The sequence below is a fragment of the Staurois parvus genome, unplaced genomic scaffold (assembly GCF_062004578.1).
Source record: "Staurois parvus isolate SC_StPar_1 unplaced genomic scaffold, SC_StPar_1.0 ptg000091l, whole genome shotgun sequence".
Lineage (NCBI taxonomy): Eukaryota > Metazoa > Chordata > Amphibia > Anura > Ranidae > Staurois > Staurois parvus.
This window is the reverse complement of record NW_028317887.1, coordinates 4170292-4193253: the sequence shown is the minus strand read 5'-3', so window position 1 is coordinate 4193253 and position 22962 is coordinate 4170292. Positions and strand designations below refer to the sequence as shown.

At 41.8% G+C, this 22962-nt stretch overlaps 1 protein-coding gene across 4 annotated transcripts in view; it reads right to left on the bottom strand.

Annotated features, from left to right (window-relative positions):
* PTPN13 (protein tyrosine phosphatase non-receptor type 13) overlaps positions 1–22962 on the bottom strand; it is a 375298-nt gene that overhangs the window by 36382 nt on the left and 315954 nt on the right. For 3 of the 4 annotated variants that reach the window (XM_089670565.1, XM_089670566.1, XM_089670568.1), the window contains 7 exons: positions 20496–20658; positions 19918–20076; positions 19627–19798; positions 19309–19519; positions 12262–12320; positions 6860–6921; positions 5776–5931 (listed from right to left, as the gene is read on the bottom strand). In XM_089670565.1, coding sequence (XP_089526691.1) covers positions 5776–5931; positions 6860–6921; positions 12262–12320; positions 19309–19519; positions 19627–19798; positions 19918–20076; positions 20496–20658 — 982 coding nt within the window. The remainder of the gene's footprint in view (positions 1–5775; positions 5932–6859; positions 6922–12261; positions 12321–19308; positions 19520–19626; positions 19799–19917; positions 20077–20495; positions 20659–22962) is intronic. The other variant, XM_089670567.1, reaches the window with a different exon arrangement.

Below are 22962 nucleotides of genomic sequence, written 5' to 3'. Positions count from 1 at the left end.
TGAGCCAGTTGATAGGCGTTTGCAAAGCGTTAAAACCGCACCACAAATGCCTATAATGAAGTTAAATGGTATTAACACTCTGCAACCGTCTCGCAACCACACCGCAAATGCCTGCCAGGTGTTTACGGAGAGGCACCATAGACTTGAATGGGAGGATTCAACTTCTCCTGACTCGACATGAGGCGTCAGTTTTGCCGAGACGCAACGCGACGCTAATGCTTCAGTGTGAACAGCACTGTATGCTGCCATGTGCAGAATTTTCATAGGCGTTTGAGAAGTGTTAAAAACGTTTCCCAAACGCCTGTCTGATGCCTGTTCACAAAGCTAGTGTGAACTGAGCCTAAGAGAGAATTATTGTTTCTGCTTTTGCTGTTCTCCTTCTGAAAATTTTAGTTGACTGGTATGCTGTGACTTTAATAGCTCACTGACCGAAACAAGCAAGCAGTAAATGAAAATCAGAGAAAAGTAAATTTTTTTTTTATCTGCATACATGTTCCAGGTCAGTGACTCAAAATACTGAAGCCAATACAACAACATGGCAGCCAGGATAATAGGACAAAAATAATTTTCTTGGAGTACATTAAAGGATACAGGATATTAATCTGGGACCATGGGTTTTGCAGCTATCTTCAGGTATTTGACAATAACAAAGCCCAAAATGATGACAGGCTGAAAGCACTATGTGAAAAACTCACCCTAGAATCACCTAGAATCCTAATAAGTGTTTAAATCAGTGCTGCGCTCACAATGCTTAATGAACTCTCAATGCGACATAACATATTCAGGGCAGTATAGACTGACACTAATGTGAAACAGTGCCTGGAGACCCCCTCCCCCAGCTCTGTCCCTTCCTTTGTGGGGTCACCCCCACAAACATAACTCTCTCTCATTCTCTATCCCTCCGACCCTGTTCTTGGTGGTAGTCCATAGCCTTGTGCACATAGGGATGGGTAGTAGTATGAGTTCCTTAGGCCAGGAGCAGGGCTGCTGCAACACTTTAAATGATGTGTCCCAGCTATGGTATGACATGTGACATTTTCCTTACTGCAGTGGTGATTTTTTTTGCTTTGGCAGTGACACACTTGGGTACACAATGGCCTGCATATTCGTACCCCCGTAGGAGGTTCCTTGGCCCTTCTCAAGCTCCAGGTGCTATTTTGAGTACATGCTATTCTGTAGGCAAGGTACACTTCAGTTCCAATACTACCCTGGCCAGGCCACAGTAGGTTACCATCAGCCTTCAGTTGTAAGATACAGGACAGCTGTACCCTTTCCGCTCCACAGCACAGGTTATGAGTATCCCTGCATGGTGGGTGATGCCAAGTACAAAGGAAATTGGATGGGAGGCAGGCCAGCACACTGTACACAGGGTCATGACGTGGTAAACTTCTCAGAAAATGCTGTCCCTGCTACTTTGGGTCTCCAGTCCACATAACATCTCAGGTACCCACGGTTTCTTCATTTAGATTCAGAGAGGAAGTTTCAACCTCTAGGGCAGACCTGAATGACACAGTCTTTGCATTAACAGAGACTACAGACAATATTCCTTACTGAGTCACTTTCTGGCGTGTCCATCACAGCAGTGTTACTCCCTGATGGGGAAGTGAATTCTTGGGAGTAATAGAACTCCTTTGTGGATGCATGCACGGCTTCTGGTGATGGCAGACATGTAGTCTCTGCACTCTGCCGCACCTCAGCTTTCTTGGGTCCTCCTCCTCCTTCCACTGCTGACTTTAACAAGGGAACACTGCCCCATGACACTCCTCCACCCTGAGCACCACATGGACAAGATAGGCTGGCAGAAGCCCTCTCCCTCTTCTCTTGTGGACCTGCGGCCTCCCATACCTCAAGTACACAGGGCTGCCCCCCCCCCGATCCACCGGACCTGTTCACAGCTAGAGGATGAAGAGAATGCCTCACAAAAACCTCAATCACATTCAGCAGCTCCAGGAAGTACTGGACAGGTACTTTAGCAGAATATAACTTACAAATATATCCATGGACGTGGGTAAATTGTCTCATGGGCGAGATATTTTTGCTGGGGGAACGTATAAAATCACCTTGAATCTAAATTTGAGGACCTATTTAAGTATGTCAATGTTCTTGAAGAGGACAATCCATCACTTAAACCCAACTCCAACAGTAAAACTTAGAAAGGACAAAAAATCTGTGCATACAGTGTTTCCCAGAATCTGTTGGGGATGCACATGAAAAGGATTTTACAGGTCAAAAATCTGTGGTACCCTAGACCTAAACAAGCATTTAACCCTTGCAAGTGAAGGCAGCCTTTCTGCAGCTGGGATTTTTCTTTTCTCCAGAGATGGGCTTTAAGTTTAAGATGGACTCCTGTACGTAGTCTTCTGAGCCAGACGAGGAACTGTTCTTCTCCACCACTTCACTCAACTTGTCCAATCTGTCTCTACCTCTTGAGCTTTTCAGTATCAGGCTTCTGTTTCTCAGATTTGCAAGGCTGTCTCCTGGTCTTCTGTTCAGCAGCTGGCTACTTCGGCTGTGGGCTACAACTGAAAAAAGTGCAGTCTAGTGCCCCACAATTAACCCCTAAGGGACCAGAGATGCAGCACCCTGGAGTTCGAGGTATGGTTGTAGCCCTGACTTGCTGCTGCTTCTAGCAGTCTCACTAGCTGGTGAAAGGTTGGTCCTGACTAAGCCCCCTCCAAGTCTTCGCCCTCCCATTGGGCATACCTTTTGAAGGGTCTTCAAGGTCAAGGTTCCACCAGCAGATGGACCATGGCCCTTGACCTGTATAGCATCCTATAGCTAACTCACTGACTCATTGCATGCTTAAGTGGGCAAAACCAGCATACGATTAGCAGCCAATGGCTGCAAACACTGATCTGTATGTTCTGATGGGAAGAGGGGGAGTGAGTACCCACTGTCAAAATACAATAGAACAGCGAGAGAAATCCCTGCATCAACATCACTTGTGCTGATACAGGGATCTGTCAGTTACTTTTCATTCAACAATATATATATATATATATATATATATAAATTTACTTGTGAGCCACAAACTAATAAACCAAAAATTATACTATCCTAGTGTTTGCTGGTATTTGGTCACAGCCTCATTAATATGTGCAAATATAGATATCCAAGTGATTCTAAGGAAATACCGCGCCCCAAAACTTTCAATTTTCTTTCCTTAATCCATAACTTAAATCACAAAAACTAAAATAAAATAGTGATATATATTATCCTTGAATTCACTGTGCCACATAATTTATAATATATTCAAAAAAATTAAAAAATAATAAATTAAGTGTGAAATAATAAATCAGTTTTATCTATTTCAATCCACTGTGCCTTATTCAACTTAATTGATTAAATTCAGTATAATCGTGAACAATATATAAAAGTGAAAAAAAATATATATTTTTTCACTTTTATATATTGTTCAAAATTATACTAAATTTAATCAATTAAGTTGAATAAGGCACAGTGGATTGAAATAGATAAAACAGATTTATTATTTCACACTTAATTTATTATTTTTTAATTTTTTTGAATATATTATAAATTATGTGGCACAGTGAATTCAAGGATAATATATATCACTATTTTATTTTAGTTTTTGTGATTTAAGTTATGGATTAAGGAAAGATAATTGAAAGTTTTGGGGTGTGGTATTTCCTTAGAATCACTTGGATACTTTTCATTCAACCCACTGGTTGATTGGAAAAACCCCCCAAAAAAACAACTGTACATGTATACCCAGCTTTACTCTATTCTTTGTTGTGAAACAAATTTTCAATCAGGTTCCCTTCTTTGGCTAGCAGGTAATTTTTTCTATTGTTCCATTGTTGTGAACTTAGAAGAAACAATGCACCTTATTTTGCGCAGCTTTAATCTGAGTGTCAATATGAACTCTTTTTTTATGAGCACTCCCAACATGGTTATAAAACAATCTGCCCAAATGCAGGATTTTTAAGCACTACTGCATAGAAGAAGCATGTGAATAGCAATATCGACCCGAGTGCTTCCATTTTCATGCATCACAAAAAACATTAGCAGAACACAGAAAGCAGATGAACACATAGATGTCTACTTATGAAACAGTAGTTGAACAAATGTCACAAGCATTTGTCCACACTGCACAAATTTCCCTCATTATTTTCTCTAATACTATTATTTCCTATGATCATCAGCTCCATCTAGTGGCAAAAAATGCTGAATATTTATCTGAAATACCTCAGAAAATATATCAGATAATATACTGCATTTTGGCTACTACTAGATGGAGCTGACAATAACAAATAATAGTTTTAGGGAAAATACAGGGAAAGGTTGTGCAGTTTGGTCAAATGCTTGTGAAATCTGTCCAACAAATGTTTTATACTGTAAATACGCCCCATAATCTCATCATAAAAGTTGCCACACTATAATATTTCTACTGTAATAAAATATTGATATAAAAACACAGCAAAAAGACCAAATACACAAAGAGTGAAACAAAACAAAAACAGAAAGAAGTTCAATAACCATATCTACAAAAATAGGACTTTTGATGTACTGTACCAAGGTGAGCACTGAACGCAGGATCCAGTGCCTGAAGCAAACACTGCAGCCTAACCCCACTGTTGCGGGGTCTGGGTGTGATTCCCAAGATGTACAGTACATCAGTGTAACGGATCCAGAAACTGCTAATGAGCCAATAGGCAACAAGCAGTCAGATCTTGATAGAAGTGTAATTTGAAAAAGAAGGAAAACTAGTGAAAAATAGAAAACAATCCTCTCCAAAAGAAGAAGGGATCATCACCTAAAGACACTATAAAAAAAACAGGAGACTCGGAGTGGGCATGGTTAAATTATACATTCAGGGGAGGTCCCAGCAAAGCTTCTGCCAGTGTCCAGTCACCTGAAGGTAGCAGCATATAACCAACAGTCTAAGGCAGGCCATAGATGGATACTTTTTTCCCCAAGCAAGGTGAAAGGAGGAATTCTCTCTCCTGTGCTATTGTATTCTGACAGTGAGACTCCTCTGCTGTCAGAATACACTGATGTGCTGACTGAATGAAGATTTTCCAAAGTTCCCATTCTAGAGAAGCCGATCATTAGAACGACTATTCTGGAGCGGGAACAACCATAGAAGGATTGCAATTCAACTGGTCCCTGCTGAACTGCTTGAATTTCAATCCATCTATAGCCAGGTTAAGAATCAATTCTTTTGTCCTGTACTGTGCAATTAGCACTGGCAAACACTTTGCCTCAAAGGATGTTTAGTGTGCAAAATTGATGCATACATGACGTAAAATATTAAAAAAATACTCAAGTTATGTTTAATAAATATAACATGTATATGTTGTTATTCAATTTATTAAAAAGAGGCATAGAAAAAACGTCTTTCAAATTAAATGATGCCAAATAATGCCAAACTGAAACTAGGATTGACAAAGACAATTGCTCAAGTCAAACCAATCAAGATTTTGTGCAGTAGGATCCCAGCATTCTGAAAGGAACAGAAATATAAGTGAACATTATCCACTGTTAGAGGTAGGAGTGGATAAAAGCATCCATACCACAAAATAAGGTCCTAGAGACCGTAAACAGCTTAATGCTTAAAAATTGGAAGAAAAGGTAGAGCAGGGGGAGTTTTCGTACACACTGGAAAGTGTTTTAAGCTGCAGAGATCCTAACAATATGTTTTGTATTACAATGGCTGCTCTAGCCATCAGAAATTGCTAGCAATAGAAGGGTCTTCAGAAATATAACATCTAAAGAGATAAAAATTTAAAAGCAATCAGACTTAAAAGTTACCTTAAGCAATCTGTCTCCAACCTGTAAGTTCCCCTCTATGTCAGCTACACCCCCAGGACTGATGGATTTCACAAATATACCATATTCACCTCCTACCAGGGAAAATCCCAATTCTCCAGAGGCAGGCTTTTCCAAAACAATATGAACTATGCCAGCCTTTAAGGGCACAAAGAAAAAAAGGCAGATTTAGACAAATCTATTTAATGCGCAGTTGAAAAAAGGTTAAATGTGACTTAAAAGGGATTGGTCCTCCCTTTTGCAATAACTGACATGGCTTATATACGAGTTCCTGACCCATACATAGCCTGTGACACTATGTGAATGGAGAGGTGTCAGAAACATTTTATCCCTGATAATCACTCCTTTCACTAAAACAATGAAAACATGAAATAAAGTAACATGTTCATATTTGCTATCAGGTAACATGAGAACTAACCTGGAAATATCTATATTCATTATATTTAGAGCATAAATATATCAGAACACTCAACAGGTACTTCACCAGGGTTTCTGAACAAAATTATAAGGTTAACAGTCATACTCTTGAAAAGCAAAAAAAAAATACACAAAGCTGGCTTATATTTCATGTTACTATTAAGAAAGTATTGATATTGAACCACTGTGTAAGGTCCACAACAGTCATCACTAGGGCAGATAGAAAACAATTGTTTTACATGTGCCCAACCCGCATTGCAATGCAACCCAGAGGTGTGATGCAGTGAGCTGCAGTAAAATGCAGACATTTAGTATTCTAATGCAGTGCACAGGTAAGCAGTGCATGTCATCACACAGCAGTGCAAAGTGCTATGCTGCTGTGTGGAGAAATGAATGAAAGTGTCACTTTGTGCACTTCAAATAAACAAAAAAGAAAAAGAAAGGTGTGATACACTGAAACATACAACCCACTGTCCCCTTACCATGGTTCACTGCAGCAAAAAACTTACAGTTGCCTGTATGCCAAACTGGAGCGTTTGGCGGGTGGGCCGTGTGAACAAGCCCTAGTGTATGTCTATGTAGTATCTGACTTGAGCATCTGACTTGTGTGTTAACAAAAATCATACTAAAACCAAATAAAAATAGTTACCTCTGGAGAATATACATCTGAATTATCTTCTATCCGCCTGAATCGTTCCCCACCAGGATAACCTAAAGTCAATAAGGAACAATGATCGATCATTAGGATATGCATAATATAGCCAATGTTACAGATTTGTACAAACACAATTACAGACATATTACTGTTAAGCCCAACTCCGGGAACATAAAATGATTCCTTGCAGTGGGGCTGTGCCCACACTACAAGAATTATTTTCTCGTTTATGTCTAGAGGAACGATATAAGATTTATTTACCTGGTCCTCAGCTACTCTGCAAAGCATCTGCACCCCCATGTTCCACTGGTCTGGGGTCCTGATGTCATCAAGACCAGATCAGGATCCATAGCCCTGCACTGGGCATGAGGATGCTGAGGGAGAGTCCACCTCTGGATCATGGGAGCGCATCACCTGCCAGGGGAGCAGAGAATCAGGTAAAACAAGCTATTAAAGCAGAACTTCACCCAAAAGGTGAAGGTCCACTTTAAGTCCTCCTCCCTCTCCCACTACCATGTTTGGCATATCAAGGTTTTTGTGGGGGGAAGGTACCTAGTTTTGACAGGTACCCACTCCCACTTCTGCTCAGATCACATAGGTGATCCAAGCGGACGTTCTCCTTCCCCCCTCCCTCTCAACAGTCTTCTGGGACACATCACAGGTCCAGAAGACTGCAGGACCATTCACAAAGTGCAGCGCAGTTCGCACCTGAGCAGTGGGTAGCTTGCTGTGAAGAAGAAAGTACCATAGCCAGCTGCCCACAGTTAGGATGCTGCCACGGGGAAATCGAAGGCTAGTGAAGAACTAGACTGGGTAAGGATGGCACTGGATCCCTAGACAGGTAAGGGTCCTTTTATTAAAAGTCATCAAACTACAGGATTTGTAGCTTCTGACTTTAAAGACATTTAAGTGAAGATCCGCTTTAACCTATGCAGTACGGCAATGGCCACAGTGAAAGGGATAATTTTATTTTTTTTGCCAGAGTTGGGTTTTAAGAGATTTCCTTTTATCCCAATAGACAGATTTGGAGAGCTCCTGAAAAAAAAGGATCTTTAACCCTTGTGCTGCAGGGCCCTGCCTCTAAATCTGTACCTCATGTGATTGAGACCATGTTTCTATTTATAACATGCACATTACAGCCCGGTCACATGGGGAGTCCAGTGATATTTAGCTTACACAGGGTTTTGTATTCACTCCCAGTGGCTGAAAGCAGTGGGAAGCAAAAGGAAGGTATTTGCTACTGAGGAAAGGGAATTTAAAATGGTTCTAAAGGCGAAGGTTTTTGACTTTCAAGCATTACATGCCTGAAAGTCAAAGCCACTCTCTGTGTGTCCCATAGACACACAGAGCCAGCTCGAGAACGAGCATGCATTAGTGCCCCCAGAGCAAGCAGCTTGTTCTGGGGGCAGTTGGCAAAGGGGTGGAGCCAGAAGTGCCAGTGAGGGACCTGAGAAGAGGAGGATCTGGGCTGCTCTTTGCAAAACCATTGCACAAAGCACTTAAGTATGTGTTTATTATTTTAAAGGAAAAAAAATTAGCCTTTAGAACCACTTTACCCTGTTGCATCACACTGTGTATGCAAATCACTGGTACACATTTAAGAGGAGAAAGGATCAGCAGTGACAATCTTTGGAAGCACAGACAAAATACTCATGCACACAGCTCCTATACAGTGTATAAATATATATATATATATATATATATATACACACACACACACACACAGTTGTGTTCAAAATAATAGCAGTGTGTTGAAAAAAGTGAATAAATCTCAAAATCATTCTAATAGCTTTTATTTCCCTACACACAAATGCATTGGGAACACTACACATTCTATTCCAAATCAAAACATGAAGAAAAATATATCAAATTTGTGTTGTTCCTCTAAACAAATTGAAGAAAAGTGAATATTAGACTGTTCAAAAAAATAGCAGTGTTTGTATTTCTCTTTACAAACTCAAACATTCACTATATAAACTGAAAAATGTTTGAAGATTTTGCTTTCCTTTGAATCACTTAATTAATATTTAGTTATATAAGCACTGTTTCTGAGAACTGCTGTATATCTGTGTTGCATGGAGTCAACCAACTTCTGGCACCTGTGAACAGGTATTCCAGCCCAGGATGATTGGACTTCATTCCACAGTTCTTCTCTATTTCTTGGTTTTGCCTCAGAAACTGCATTTTTGATGTCACCCCACAAGTTTTCTATTGGATTAAGATCCGGGGATTGGGCTGGCCACTCCATGACGTCAATCTTGCTGGTCTGGAACCAAGATGTTGCACGTTTACTGGTGTGTTTGGGGTCGTTGTCTTGTTGGAACACCCATTTCAAGGGCATTTCCTCTTCAGCATAAGGCAGCATAACCTCTTCAAGTATTCTGATGTATTCAAACTGATCCATGATCCCTGGTATGCGATAAATAGGCCCAACACTGTAGTATGAGAAACATCCCCATATCATGATGCTTGCGCAACCATGCTTCACTGTCTTCACAGTGTACTGTGGCTTGAATTCAGTGTTTGGGGGTCGTCTGACAAACTGTCTCCGGCCAATAGACCCAAAAAGAACAATCTTACTTTCATCAGTCCACAAATGTTGCGCCATTTCTCTTTAGGCCAGTCAATGTGCTCTTTGGCAAATTGTAACCTCTTTAGCACGTCTTTTTTTCAACAGTGGGACTTTGCGGGGGCTTCTTGCACATAGCTTGGCTTCACATAGGCGTCTTCTAATTGTAACAGTACTCACAGGGAACTTTAGACCTTCTTTGATCTTCCTGGAGCTGATTGTTGGCTGAGTCCTTGCCAATTTGGCTATTCTTCTATCCATTCGAATGGTAGTTTTTCGCTTTCCTTCACGTCTTTCAGGTTTTGGTTGCCATTTTAAAGCATTTGCAATCATTTTAGCTGAGCAGCCTATCATTTTCTGCACTTCTTTATATGTTTTCCCCTCTCCAATCAACTTTTTAATAAAGGTACGCTGTTCTTCTGAACAATGTCTGGAACGACCCATTTTCCTCAGAATTTCAGAGAGAAATGCACTGTAAATGCACTGTAACCAGCATGTACAACATCTGCTGCCTTCCTTCCTTAAATAAGGGCAATAATTGCCACTTGTTTTTCAAAGAATGAATAACCTCACTAATAGAACTCCACACTGCTATTATTTTGAACATGCCCCTTTCAATTAGTGATGCAGTTACACAGAATCAGCAGCATGCATGTCATGACTGTTGGGTCTGTTGGATTTCTATTACTCTGCTACACCTGCTAGTACATTATTTGCCATGTAGAAATATCATTTGTACCAAAAACAGTGATTGATCTGGTTAGTGATGTCTGACTGCTATTTTGAACACAACTGTATGTATATATTTATATATATATATATATATATATATATATATATATACACACACACACACACACACACACACACACACACACAGTGCTCTGCATAAATGAGTACACCCCTTTTGAAAAGTAAGATTTTAATCAATATCTCAATGAACAATTTCCAACATTTTGACAACAGTGAGTTTTACAGAACATTTGCTTAGCTCAGGGGTAGGCAACCTTTGAGAGATTGAGATCTACCTGAACAACACGAAAGAGATCAAAGATCACCGGGGTTCAGCGCCATTTAAAAAAGAATTAACTAGCAAGGCCTAACTAAATAGCAAGGAAAATCTAGAAAAATATAATAAAACAAATGTCACTGTAAAAATACAAACTTAGCCTACCTTAAAAATGGACAGTGTCAGTCAGTAGGGCAGTGGACAGTGTCAGTAGTGCAGAGGTTGTTGTCAGTCAATAGAGCAGTGGATGGGGTCAGTAGGGCAGAGGTTGGTGTCAGTCAGTAGAGCAGTGGATGGTGTCAGAAGAGCAGTGGACAGTGTCAGTAGGGCAGAGGTTGGTGTCAGTAGGACAGTAGATGGTATCAGTATTTTTTTATTTTTACATTTTTATTTTTTAATATTTTTCACAAATTTCTTTAGGAGCTCTGTTGAAAGGGGAGCACTTGAGGGAGGGGCTGGGCAGCAGAAAAGTGGATGTACAAGGGTGGAAGGGGCAGTGGGAGGGGGATGGGGGGCGTTTACTAGAACCGATCCCCTGGATTATCCTGCTGCAGCAGATAAGGGTGAGGAGAAGATGCTAGCTTTCAGCTGCTCCAGGAGGACAATAAAGGGGATCGTCAGAAGGCAGGTATTTTAAAAATCTGAACTCCCAGCAATTGGCTGGGGATTGAGATTTTTCTGTCCCCTAGCTACCCCGGTGCCCTAAGGCAGCTGCCTAAGCAGCCGTATGCTGAGTGCTAGCATAAAGCTGCTTAGGCAGCTGCCTTAGGACACCAGGGCGGGGGGGGAAAAAAATCCCATTCCCCAGCCACTTGCTGGAAATTCAGATTTTTAAAATAACTTTTTCACGGGAGGAAGGGGGGTAGGGGTGAGGGCACTGTTGGGGGGGGGGGGAAGAACAGAAGACACTACTGTGGGGGGCTGATATGAAGGACGATAGAGGACACTGCTATGGGGGTGGCCCTGCCCATAGCAATGTCCTCTGCACATCACCTCCCCTTTCCCCCATAGTAGTGACTTCTGGCCCCCTTCCCCCCCAGCAATGTCTTCTCCCCTCCCCTTTCCCTCAGCCTCCTCCGCTGCTGCTGACATTCTCAGTGCACAGAGCAGAAGACAACAGGGCTCAGGACGGAGGGCGGGAGGACGAGCTGGCCAATTGAACTTTTCATATTCACCTGCAGGTGACTGGTTGCTAGGACCGACCTGAGTCGCTCTGTCCTCCGCTCTGCACGGAGGATGTCAGCAGCAGTGGAGGAGGCTGGCATCTTCTTTCTCAGGCCTTGTGACATTTCTCTTCCATGTGGTGCCATTGCTGACAGCATGGAATGGGAAAGGGTTTTCTTTGTTAAATAATGCCCTTTTATAATCATCTGTTTGTTGAATACCTGTTTAATCAATAATTAGACTCACCTGTAGTTGAATTCTTTTTAATTAGGATATTGTTTAAAATGTAGCTTTGCACCTAAGACTTTCATTGGGGTGTATTCATTTTTGCAACATGGTTTTGAATGAATTTGTTAGGAAAAATACATTTGTGTGTGTGAAAATTAACAAATCTTGTTTGTAATCAATGGCCCGTATTTGTGGGAGTATTTTGTAGTACAGCGTCCCATAGAAAATGTTGATTCTGAAAGGAAAGTAAAAGGTTTCCTGACAAATCTCTTGGGGTGTACTCATTTATGCTGAGCACTGTGTATAATATAAATATATATATATATATATATATATATATATATATATACACACACACACATATATACACACACACACACCTCTTCAATAATTATAACAAACTATTTGAAGAAAATGTATATTTACCATTAACCTTAGAAGGATTTGAAAGTTTTTTATTGTTTTGTATCACAGGATTGCCTTCCCTATTAAAAAAAAAAGTAAATAAACTTCTATACAGATGAACCATAAAAGCTAAAAAAATTGCTTTGCTATGTACACAACGTTTTTAAAAAGGACACTTATTTTATTTACTTCTCCTCACCTTGTCCAGCATGCATTCAAAAGAAGAACTGTAAGAAGATCCTGCCAGGTTCAAACTACAGCAGATGCACTTGCTTTAAAGTGGAAACTTAATTTACTTTTGCCTTTCCTGTTTCCCCCTTCCTCATCAACATGCTAATAATAAATTTTTTATTACATACCTTATTTTAGACCCAGTGATGTCTTTCTGCTTCTCTAAGCAATGCTGGCTGGCTGTACATAGTTTAATGAAACTCCCGCAAAAATGCCATATCCTGGGAGTGGTAAACCTGCCAGTGCCTAACCCTAAGAATGGGGAGATGCATCTAAAAAATATATCATATACAAACAACAAACACCTCAAAGATGAAGCACCTAACAGGCTACAAAAAGGCAGTATTTATTCAAATGGATGTAAAAATATACAGTCAGGTCCATAAATATTGGGACATCGACTCAATTCTAACATTTTTGGCTCTATACACCACCAGAATGGATTTGAAATGAAACGAAGAAGATGTGCTTTAACTGCAGACTGTCAGTTTTAATTTGAGGGTATTTACATCCAAATCAGGTGAACGGTGTAGGAATTACAACAGTTTGCATATGTGCCTCCCACTTGTTAAGGGACCAAAAGTAATGGGACAATTGGCTTCTCAGCTGTTCCATGGCCAGGTGTGTGTTATTCCCTCATTATCCCAATTACAATGAGCAGATAAAAGGTCCAGAGTTCATTTCAAGTGTGCTATTTGCATTTGGAATCTGTTGCTGTCAACTCTTAAGATGAGATCCAAAGAGCTGTCACTATCAGTGAAGCAAGCCATCATTAGGCTGAAAAAACAAAACAAACCCATCAGAGAGACAGCAAAAACATTAGGCATAGCCAAAACAACTGTTTGGAACATTCTTAAAAAGAAGGAACGCACCGGTGAGCTCAGCAACACCAAAATACCCGGAAGACCACGGAAAACAACTGTGGTGGATGACTGAAGAGTTCTTTCCCTGGTGAAGAAAACACCCTTCACAACAGTTGGCCAGATCAAGAACACTCTCCAGGAGGTAGGTGTATGTGTGTCAAAGTCAACAATCAAGAGAAGACTTCACCAGAGTGAATACAGAGGGTTCACCACAAGATGTAAACCATTGGTGAGCCTCAAAAACAGGAAGGCCAGATTAGAGTTTGCCAAACGACATCTAAAAAAGCCTTCACAGTTCTGGAACAACATCCTATGGACAGATGAGACCAAGATCAACTTGTACCAGAGTGATGGGAAGAGAAGAGTATGGAGAAGGAAAGGAACTGCTCATGATCCTAAGCATACCACCTCATCAGTGAAGCATGGTGGTGGTAGTGTCATGGCGTGGGCATGTATGGCTGCCAATGGAACTGGTTCTCTTGTATTTATTGATGATGTGACTGCTGACAAAAGCAGCAGGATGAATTCTGAAGTGTTTCAGGCAATATTATCTGCTCATATTCAGCCAAATGCTTCAGAACTCATTGGACGCCGCTTCACAGTGCAGATGGACAATGACCCAAAGCATACTGCAAAAGCAACCAAAGAGTTTTTTAAGGGAAAGAAGTGGAATGTTATGCAATGGCCAAGTCAATCACCTGACCTGAATCCAATTGAGCATGCATTTCACTTGCTGAAGACAAAACTGAAGGGAAAATGCCCCAAGAACAAGCAGGAACTGAAGACAGTTGCAGTAGAGGCCTGGCAGAGCATCACCAGGGATGAAACCTAGTGTCTGGTGATGTCTATGCGTTCCAGACTTCAGGCTGTAAAGGATTTGCAACCAAGTATTAAAAAGTGAAAGTTTGATTTATGATTATTATTCTGTCCCATTACTTTTGGTCCCTTAACAAGTGGGAGGCACATATGCAAACTGTTGTAATTCCTACACCGTTCACCCGATTTGGATGTAAATACCTTCAAATTAAAGTTGACTGTCTGCAGTTAAAGCACATCTTGTTCGTTTCATTTCAAATCCATTGTGGTGGTGTATAGAGCCAAAAATGTTAGAATTGTGTCGATGTCCCAATATTTATGGACCTGACTGTATATGCGACAGACATTTCAATGTATGCCCACAACCCTGTCCACCCCCTCTGAAAACCCACCCCATCAAAACCTCTCCACACAGAACCCCCCTACCTACCCCTAATGCTGACATCCACTCCAGAGTCCCAGATGCTGTACCCACCCACACCTCCCTGTTAATCCCTTGTTCCCTTCTCCTAGGATAAGATGGAAGACAGCCCCCAAGAAATCCCAAACCGTAGAAGACACCGTACGTCCATGTATAGGTAATGGCCATCCAGCTATATAAAGAATGTATGAAAGCCCATGGAGCATATTCACTGTAGATGTATCTTGCTAAACTCAATGCCTATAGTTGTTCATCTGGGTCCCGCCTATGTAGCTCTCCAATATTATGGGGCACGATGGCAGATATAACTCTGTAATAGTGGAAGAGTATCAATGTATGAGAAGTACAGGTGAGCACTGTACTGCTTCAGTACTGTTGCCTGAACTTGGTTCACAAGATTAAAGTGTCCAACACTCCATCCACAATCTACACCTGAAAGGAGACCACCAGTTCCAGCCTATCATGTGATGGGCTCCTTGGTATGATAGCTGATTGATCCACAGTGTGTAAACTACTCAGCTACTGGGAACTGCACCATGGCAATATAATGACAATTGAAGCAATCTCACCACTTGTTTTTCAGTGCGCTGAAGCTCCTCTTCCTTAGTGTGGCCAGCAATTACAGTGTTCGTAAGCTGCTTGGATGCGGTGTCTGTGTATTTTGCTGCCGATAAGACACACCAAAGCCAGGTAAATCGTGGAGACCGGCATGCCCCTCCCACTATATTTTGCCTCTCCCACTGACTGGGGCTTCTTCAGGGCATAGTCAGGGATTGGTCCGTGGCTGACGCTATATATCCCCACTGTCCGGGCTCTGTTCTGTCCCTTAAAGCCATCTCCCTGGGTATATCATACTCCAAGTAGGCCCAATGCGGGTGCCACTTTGCAGAGCGTGTCCATTCAATCAGGCAACCCATTTTGGGGTTAAAGGCGAATCTCGCCAAATCCACCTAAAGTATACCCTTTAAACTGGGAAATATTTGAATATCACCCCTACTTGTGCCTGGCAGGTGGTCAAACTATTAAAAATTATATCAAGACTTCTATCTTCATAGGGACAACTGTAATGATAGCTCGTGGTTTAATCAATGGGGGCACATTGTATTAAGTAAAAAAATCCATCTTGCTTCTTTTTGCAGAAGAACTTTATCCTTGTCTCCCCTTCTTTCTGATAGTTATAGCTGATAAATAGCAGCACATTTTACCCCTTTCAGAGATGAATTATGATTATGTTTGAAATAGACTGCTATTGGGGACTGATCATCCTTGCCTGTTATACTGGCATGGTGTTCTCCTATCCTACGTCTAAATTCTCTCTTTGTTTTCCCTATGTAGACTTTATGACATGGACATACGATTCTATAGATCACCCAAGATGAGGAACAATTTAAGGAATTAATATTTAATATCATAAGGAACAATGTCCACAAACAAACATGCCTTTTAGTGCTGGCTGAATTTAAAGGGGTTCACTACTAGTCCTCCTTTACTCACTGCGTACCAAAGTGTCACAAATTGTAGGAGCTTTCCTCGCAATCAACCACGGTTTATTTCCTAATATTTCTACAACTTTCCATCTAGCATTAAAATATGCCAGTGTTTGCTCAAGAGTGACTCCAACTGGTGCCAGTGTGTACCAAATCTAATGACTAACCCTACCTTTTCTTTTTGTTGCTTCTTTCGATCCCAGTAATATCCACCTGTATTGAGTAGTTTGCACACTGTGGGTCAATTAGCTATCATACCAAGGAGGATACGTCAAATGATAGGCTAGACCCGGTGGTCTCCTTTCGGGTGTAGATTGTGGACAGACTGTTAGACGTTATATTTTTTGATCCAAGTTCAGACAACAGTACTGAAGTGATACAGTGCTCACCTATACTTCTCATACGTTGATACTCTGCCACAATTACCTGGGAGTTATATCTACCATTGTGCCCCATCATATTGGAGAGCTACTTAGGTGGGACCCAGATGAAGGACTATAGGCATTGAGTTTAGCAAGATACATCTACAGTGCATATGGTCCATGGGTTTTCATACATTCTTTATAAAGCTGGATGGCCATTGCCTATACATGGAAATGCGGTGTCTTCTCCGGTTTGGGATTTCTTGGGGGCGGTCTTCCATCTTATCGTAGGAGAGGGGAACAGGGGTTAACAGGAAGGTTTGGGCAGGTACCGCATCTGAGACTCTGGAGTGGGATGGGGCTCAGCATTGGGGGTAGGTAGGGGGGTCCTGTGTGGGTGGGTTTTCGGGGGGTGGACAGGGTTGTGGGCATACATTGTGATGTCTGTCACATATATATTTTTAAATCCAATTGAATAAATACTGCCTTTTTGTAGCCTGTGAGTTGCTTTATCCTTGAGCTGTTTGTTGTCTATATAGGCTGTACATAGTAGTCTAAAGCATCATAGCACCCTACCTCAGAGTTTCCTCTCAAGAGTCTTAAGGGAAGCAGTGGGCTGCTTCTAAGAAGGAGTTATGCAAAAATCAAAAGGGCTTAATGGGTGGATGTGAGTCTGAAAGCCTAGCTCCAGGATAAGCAAAACAGTCCACTAAACCTAAATACGCCTTTAAGCCAGGAGTGTCAAAACCTTTGCTCTTCCAGGGCCGAACTGGAAGAAGAGGAATTGTTTTGGGCTGCGCATAAAAACCACTAACAATAAGGAGAGCTGATGAGCAGAAAAAGATGGGTAGATCACAAGTTAACAATCACTGATATAGATAGTGTAATCTGTATAATAAAACTTTTCTGAACCACAGTGGACAGGAAATCGCATTATGCTTTTCCTCCATGCAATTTCCTGTCAGTTTCCACACCTGAAAAAAAATGTGCTTCATTTTTAGATGTGTGGTGGTGCTATTAAGAATGACTGGGACAGTGGCAAGAGATAGAGAGAGGGGGAGCAGAGAGAGGGGGGGGAGGAAGAGGGGGGAGAGCAGAGAGGGGGGGAGAGCAGAGAGAGAGAGGGAGAGGGAGAGGAAGAGGGAGGGAGAGAGAGGGAGAGGAAGAGGGAGGGAGAGAGAGGGAGAGGAAGAGGGAGGGAGAGAGAGGTAGAGCAGGAAGAGAGAGGAGACAGGGAGGGGGAATGGAGACTCTCTATGGCACCACAAATGGCAACATGGCAGGCTCCCATTCCTCAGCGCAGAACACACAGCATGAGGAGGAGATGTCCACCACTGGGGCCAATACAGCCTTTCCCCATATGATCACTCCTTGCCACACACCACCAGCACCATGCCCTTCCCCACTACTCCCTACATCAGTGTCCTGCCTCCCTCCTCCTAAGTTCCAGTTGTGTTCTCCTTCTCTCAGCTGCTGCTTTGAGAGCTCCCTCCTACCGCCTCTTCTGTTTGGGCCGCGTCCTCCCCTGCCATCCTTCTTCCTATCATCTGTCCTCCAGGCTCCAGCACTGCTCTGTCCATCCCTGCCTGGCTCCCTCACGCACAACCCAACAGCGACAGGTCTTCATTGCTTACTCTGGTTCCGTGTTCTTGCTCCTCTGACTGTGGGGCAGAGCAAGCATGTGGCTGGATGCTAAGGATGCTGTGCAACCAACCACTAGAACTGCCAGCGGCAGCCACGGGAGGAAGGTAGAACTGTCAGTGGCAGGCAGCGATAATAAAAAAAAAATCATCAATCTCCAGGCAGCACGGACAACAACGGTAATGGATATTTATTGGCAGCTGACAACACTGCCTGGGCTGCATGTTGAACTCTTCTGGGCCGCATGCGGCCACAGGTTGGACACCCCTACTTTCACCCTTTAATCCATGCATGGGGCTGGCCTGGAACATTAAGGCTGTGGAGAAAAGTGCTAGATTATGCTGGGCGACCTCCAGCCAGGAAGTGAGGCAGGCTCTAAGTTGCTGCAGCTTCTAATTCACACTACAAGAAGATTACAGTGTGCAGTGAAATCAGATAAGCAATTTCAGGACAGGGGAGGAGTCTGTACAAAGACTAAAGTTAAGACTGGAGTTCAGCCATAAAAAAAGGCTGCATTATACCTTGCCTTGTAAACAATTATCTTAAGCCAATAAAAACATAATTCCATAATTTGAACAGTTTTTGTCCACAATATTGGAATCTGAAATCTATGGGCTTTCCTAGACACTGAAAAAGTCTGTAAAGACAAATAAAAGCAAAGCTGCAAAAAAAAAACCTTTTTTTTAAATAAATCAGATGTGACCTTCCTGTCATGTATTATAGCCATGAAAGAAATAAAGCAAGGCTTTGCAGGGAGAGTTTTTATGAGCAGTATGAAGCGACTTGCCACTTTGGACCAAACACCTTACAAGCAGACATACCAGTTCACTAATAACTGTTGGACAGATGAGCCCTTCTGATAAGTGCTAGCCCAAGCACCATTTTAGAAGAATATATGTTTTTAGCTAAATGACCAACTGCACATCATTGTTCTTTGTATTATGTGAATTTATTGAGAACTGTAAGCTCTGAAATGCAGGTCCCCTCCAAATTCTGGTTTAATGTCTGCAACAGTGTTAACCCTTTTATGTCACTTTTGGAATTTTCCCCAATAGTAAAGCATTGCAGAATATGCTGGCACCCTAATATACAATGTCATAAACAACAACAATGTAAATGGCAACTCAGTGTATGTAATCTAAAAAATTTTGATATGCTATCCATTAATGTATATAAATTAACAACATAGGCATTTAGTGTATGATTTCTAAACTGTAAAATGAAAAATTAAGAAGTTGATTATTTACCTTGTTGCTTTTAACACAACTACTGGCAAAGCCGATTCAAGAGCACGCTTTGCTTCATCTAGTGTCATATTTAAAGTGCTTTCTCCATTGATATAATGGATGATATCCAGCATTTTCAAGCTCCCCTCTTGATCAGCAACTGAGCCTGGTTTGATATTTTCTATATAAATAACTTGAGAGGGGCTATCGGGGCCTCCTGAGAGTGACAGACCTGTATGGAGGCAAAATAATGAAAATTAAGCTGGAATAAAGCAATAAGGCAAACAAATATTTAATTGTGTAAGGGAAATGAAACAAAAATACAAATTGACTTCCTACCTAAAATACCTTTGTGGCATGTCATAGTGACATCAGATAGGAGATGAGCCGGAAACTGTGGTTTGGGAATTTCCAACACCCGGCCAAGCACAAGGCGAACAGTTTTGGCTGCTGCTCTTAGTAGATTTACTGCTTCAGTATGACTCATATTTGAGACATCTACGTCATTAACCTGTAACAGGATACAAAACTATTAAAATCAAAAAGGCCAGTGCATTTTTTAAGCATCTGGACTACTCTTATAAAAGATATCAGTAAAGAATAGTTACAATGCAATGGATGTACACCAACCTTAATAAGTCTATCACCAGGCTGTAGACGTCCATCACTCTTGGCTGGATCTTGTATGATGTCATGAACGTAGCAGCCAACACAATCATTGGCTTTGGTCACTGTGAAACCTAGGCTCCCCTTCTCAGATTTAGTCAGAGTGACGTGCAGCTCCACCTCCTAAAAAGAGACATTCGATATTGAGCAACATCAAAATAAAATATTACAAAATAAGTACCCAACTGGCTCCCAGCAGTGACCTTTCCTTTTCCATTCTATGTATTGCTGTAAAAATATTGATCAGCCAAAATCAGGTCGTTTTAGCTACAGTTAAAAATCAATTTGATAGATCTTTAATGAATACATAACTGTAATTATAGGCGTTTTAAATCTGCCTGCAGTTCAATTTAAACATAATTTAGAGAGTAATAGGATCACATACTAATAACAAACAAATGCAAAATCTGCCTATTGTCTTAGTAAAGTGTCAGGTAGATCATGTCTGCAATTTAGCTAGCATGAATTGCTTTAAAATGTAAAGGGCAGTAAACCTACTGCTACTTTCAGACATAGGAGAAAAAGTGCAGGTAAAAACTTACTGGCTCATAATCCTCAAGGTCTTTCAGTCTAAGACTTTTGAAAGATGGTGGGTCATCAAGAAGTAACTTTGAATTCGTTAGGTAGGCACCAGAATCCAACAGTTGGGGTACGCTGTCACTGGGACTTGGAGTCATTTCGAGTGAAACAGGAGATGGAGGGTTGCTGTAATAGGAAACACTTCATCCAACAACTATCATTTATGCAATCCATACATCTGCAATAATACATTTCTGCTTTTTTGCTAAATATTTTATTGCTCTATTAAATAATCCTCAATTTACTACTGTTAAAGTGATATTAAACCCTGAGTTTTATTAAGGACTTTCAGCAGCTGCTTAATTCACTTACGGAGTATACACCTTCCTCATCTTTTAATCCTTGGTTATGTTCATGTTTAGGTTTGTGCCATGACCATTGACCCAGGTTTTCTGTTTCAGGGAGGCTGCTTTCCTTTGCACCATCCAATGGAATAACCCTTTCATGAAGGGACTAGTTGTTTTTCCCCACACTGTGTGCATCTATGAAAACAAGCATCCCCATAACCTAGGATGGCAAGGCACTTCCCCTTCCTTCCCAAAGCTCCAAACTCCCCCTTCCTTCTTCAAGCCAACAGACTGTCTACTGCGAAGACTGGAATTTCAGAGAAACATCACTGAAAGAGCAGGAGCCAGCAGCATTAAAAGATGTAAACTGCAACTGCTGGTGTAGACAAAATACCTAATAGTTTACTGGGGAATGTTTACATTATTGGGCTTAATGCTTTGAGGGTTTAATACTATTTTCAAAGTTTCAAATATAACAAATCACATCAAAGCCAATGTCAACATGTGTTAAGTGTCAAGTAGACTCCTGTGGCAGCTGCAATGCAGTGCACTCCAGGGTTGATTCAGTGTGTTGATAGATGATTAGCATAAGATTTAAACTATATGGGTAATTCTTACTACTATGTGATCAAACCTAGCAACTAAGGCTCAGTTCACACTAGCTTTGTCAGCAGGCGTCAGACAGGCGCTTGGGAAGCGTTTTTAACGCATCTGAAATGCCTATGAAAATTCTGCACATGGCAGCACACAATAAACCCAAAACAGGTGTGTGTTTTTTAAGGGCAGGATAGCTGTCAGCAACACATCCAATATCATCACACTGATTGGAGTCAAGGTTGGCTCACTCCTGGCTCCAATTAGCTCTGGGAGAAGTCATTAAGCTAGGGCCTCACATACGTTTTCCTCCCTGCACTGTGAATGTTTACATGTTATGTGCAATTAAACCATGGCAACATCTAATGTTTGTGTAGTATTATGTTCAGCAGATTGTGTTCTTCTATTGTTGTGACTTAGATGACGTTCAGAGCACATTTTATGCCCAATTCATGCAAAACTCCACGTAATCCCAAGGGGTTCACATACTTTTTCTTGCAACTGTAAATGGCTCATCAATAAACGAGCCAGAGAGAGAGTGCCACGTCAGAGCTCTGCCTGTCTGGTAAAGCCCCGGCCCCTGATTCTATCAGCATGCTGTATTGACTGAGAGACACAGGCTTCCCCTGTCTGCCTGTTGCCTGTGCCTGGGAGTTCTGGAACAATACCCTGCAAACCACAGAAGAGGAACTCCTCCGTCAGATTCATGTCTGTCTGGATGTGATGTGGCACTCTCTCTCTGGCTCGTTTATTGATGAGCCATTTAAGGTGGATTCCTGAATTTCATACTGGTCCATTCACACCGGATTGGATTTACCCTGGATACCTGGAGTGTAGCAGCCGGAGGATCAACTGATGTATGGCAGATGATCCCCGAGGTTACCCTTCTGATCGCCTAGGCGATCGCAGCGGAAATGGGAGTAGGCTTCCCCCTCCCCCAAGGTCTGCAGTCTCTGATCATCTCCTGTATTATATCCGCAGTCTCTGGTCATCTCCTGTACTGTGTCTGCAGTCTCTGGTCATCTCCTGTACTATGTCTGCAGTCTCTGGTCATCTCCTGTACTATATCCGCAGTATTTGGTCATCTCCTGTACTATGTCCGCAGTCTCTGGTCATCGCCTGTACTATGTCTGCAGTCTCTCGTCATCTCCTGTACTGTGTCCGCAGTCTCTGGTCATCACCTGCATGTCTGCAGTCTCTAGTCATCTCCTGTACTATGTCTGCAGTCTCTGGTCATCTCCTGTAGTTCATCCGCTGTCTCTGGTCATTTCCTGTACTATGTCTGCAGTCCATTGGTTCAGAATATTTTTTTTCCTCCTCTAAAACCTAGTTGCGTCTTTTGGTCAGGTGCGTCTTATGGAGCAAAAAATATGGTAGTTCAGTACAGAAGGAATAGGACGGCCCTGCTCATGGAGCTTACACTCTAAAGGAAGAGGGAGGTGGTACAAAAGGTTACAACTGCAGGGGGTGATCTGATGGAGGTGACTCAAGTACAGTTCTTAGGCAGAGGTAGGGTAGGCTTCCCTGGATAAGCGAGTTTTCAAAGATC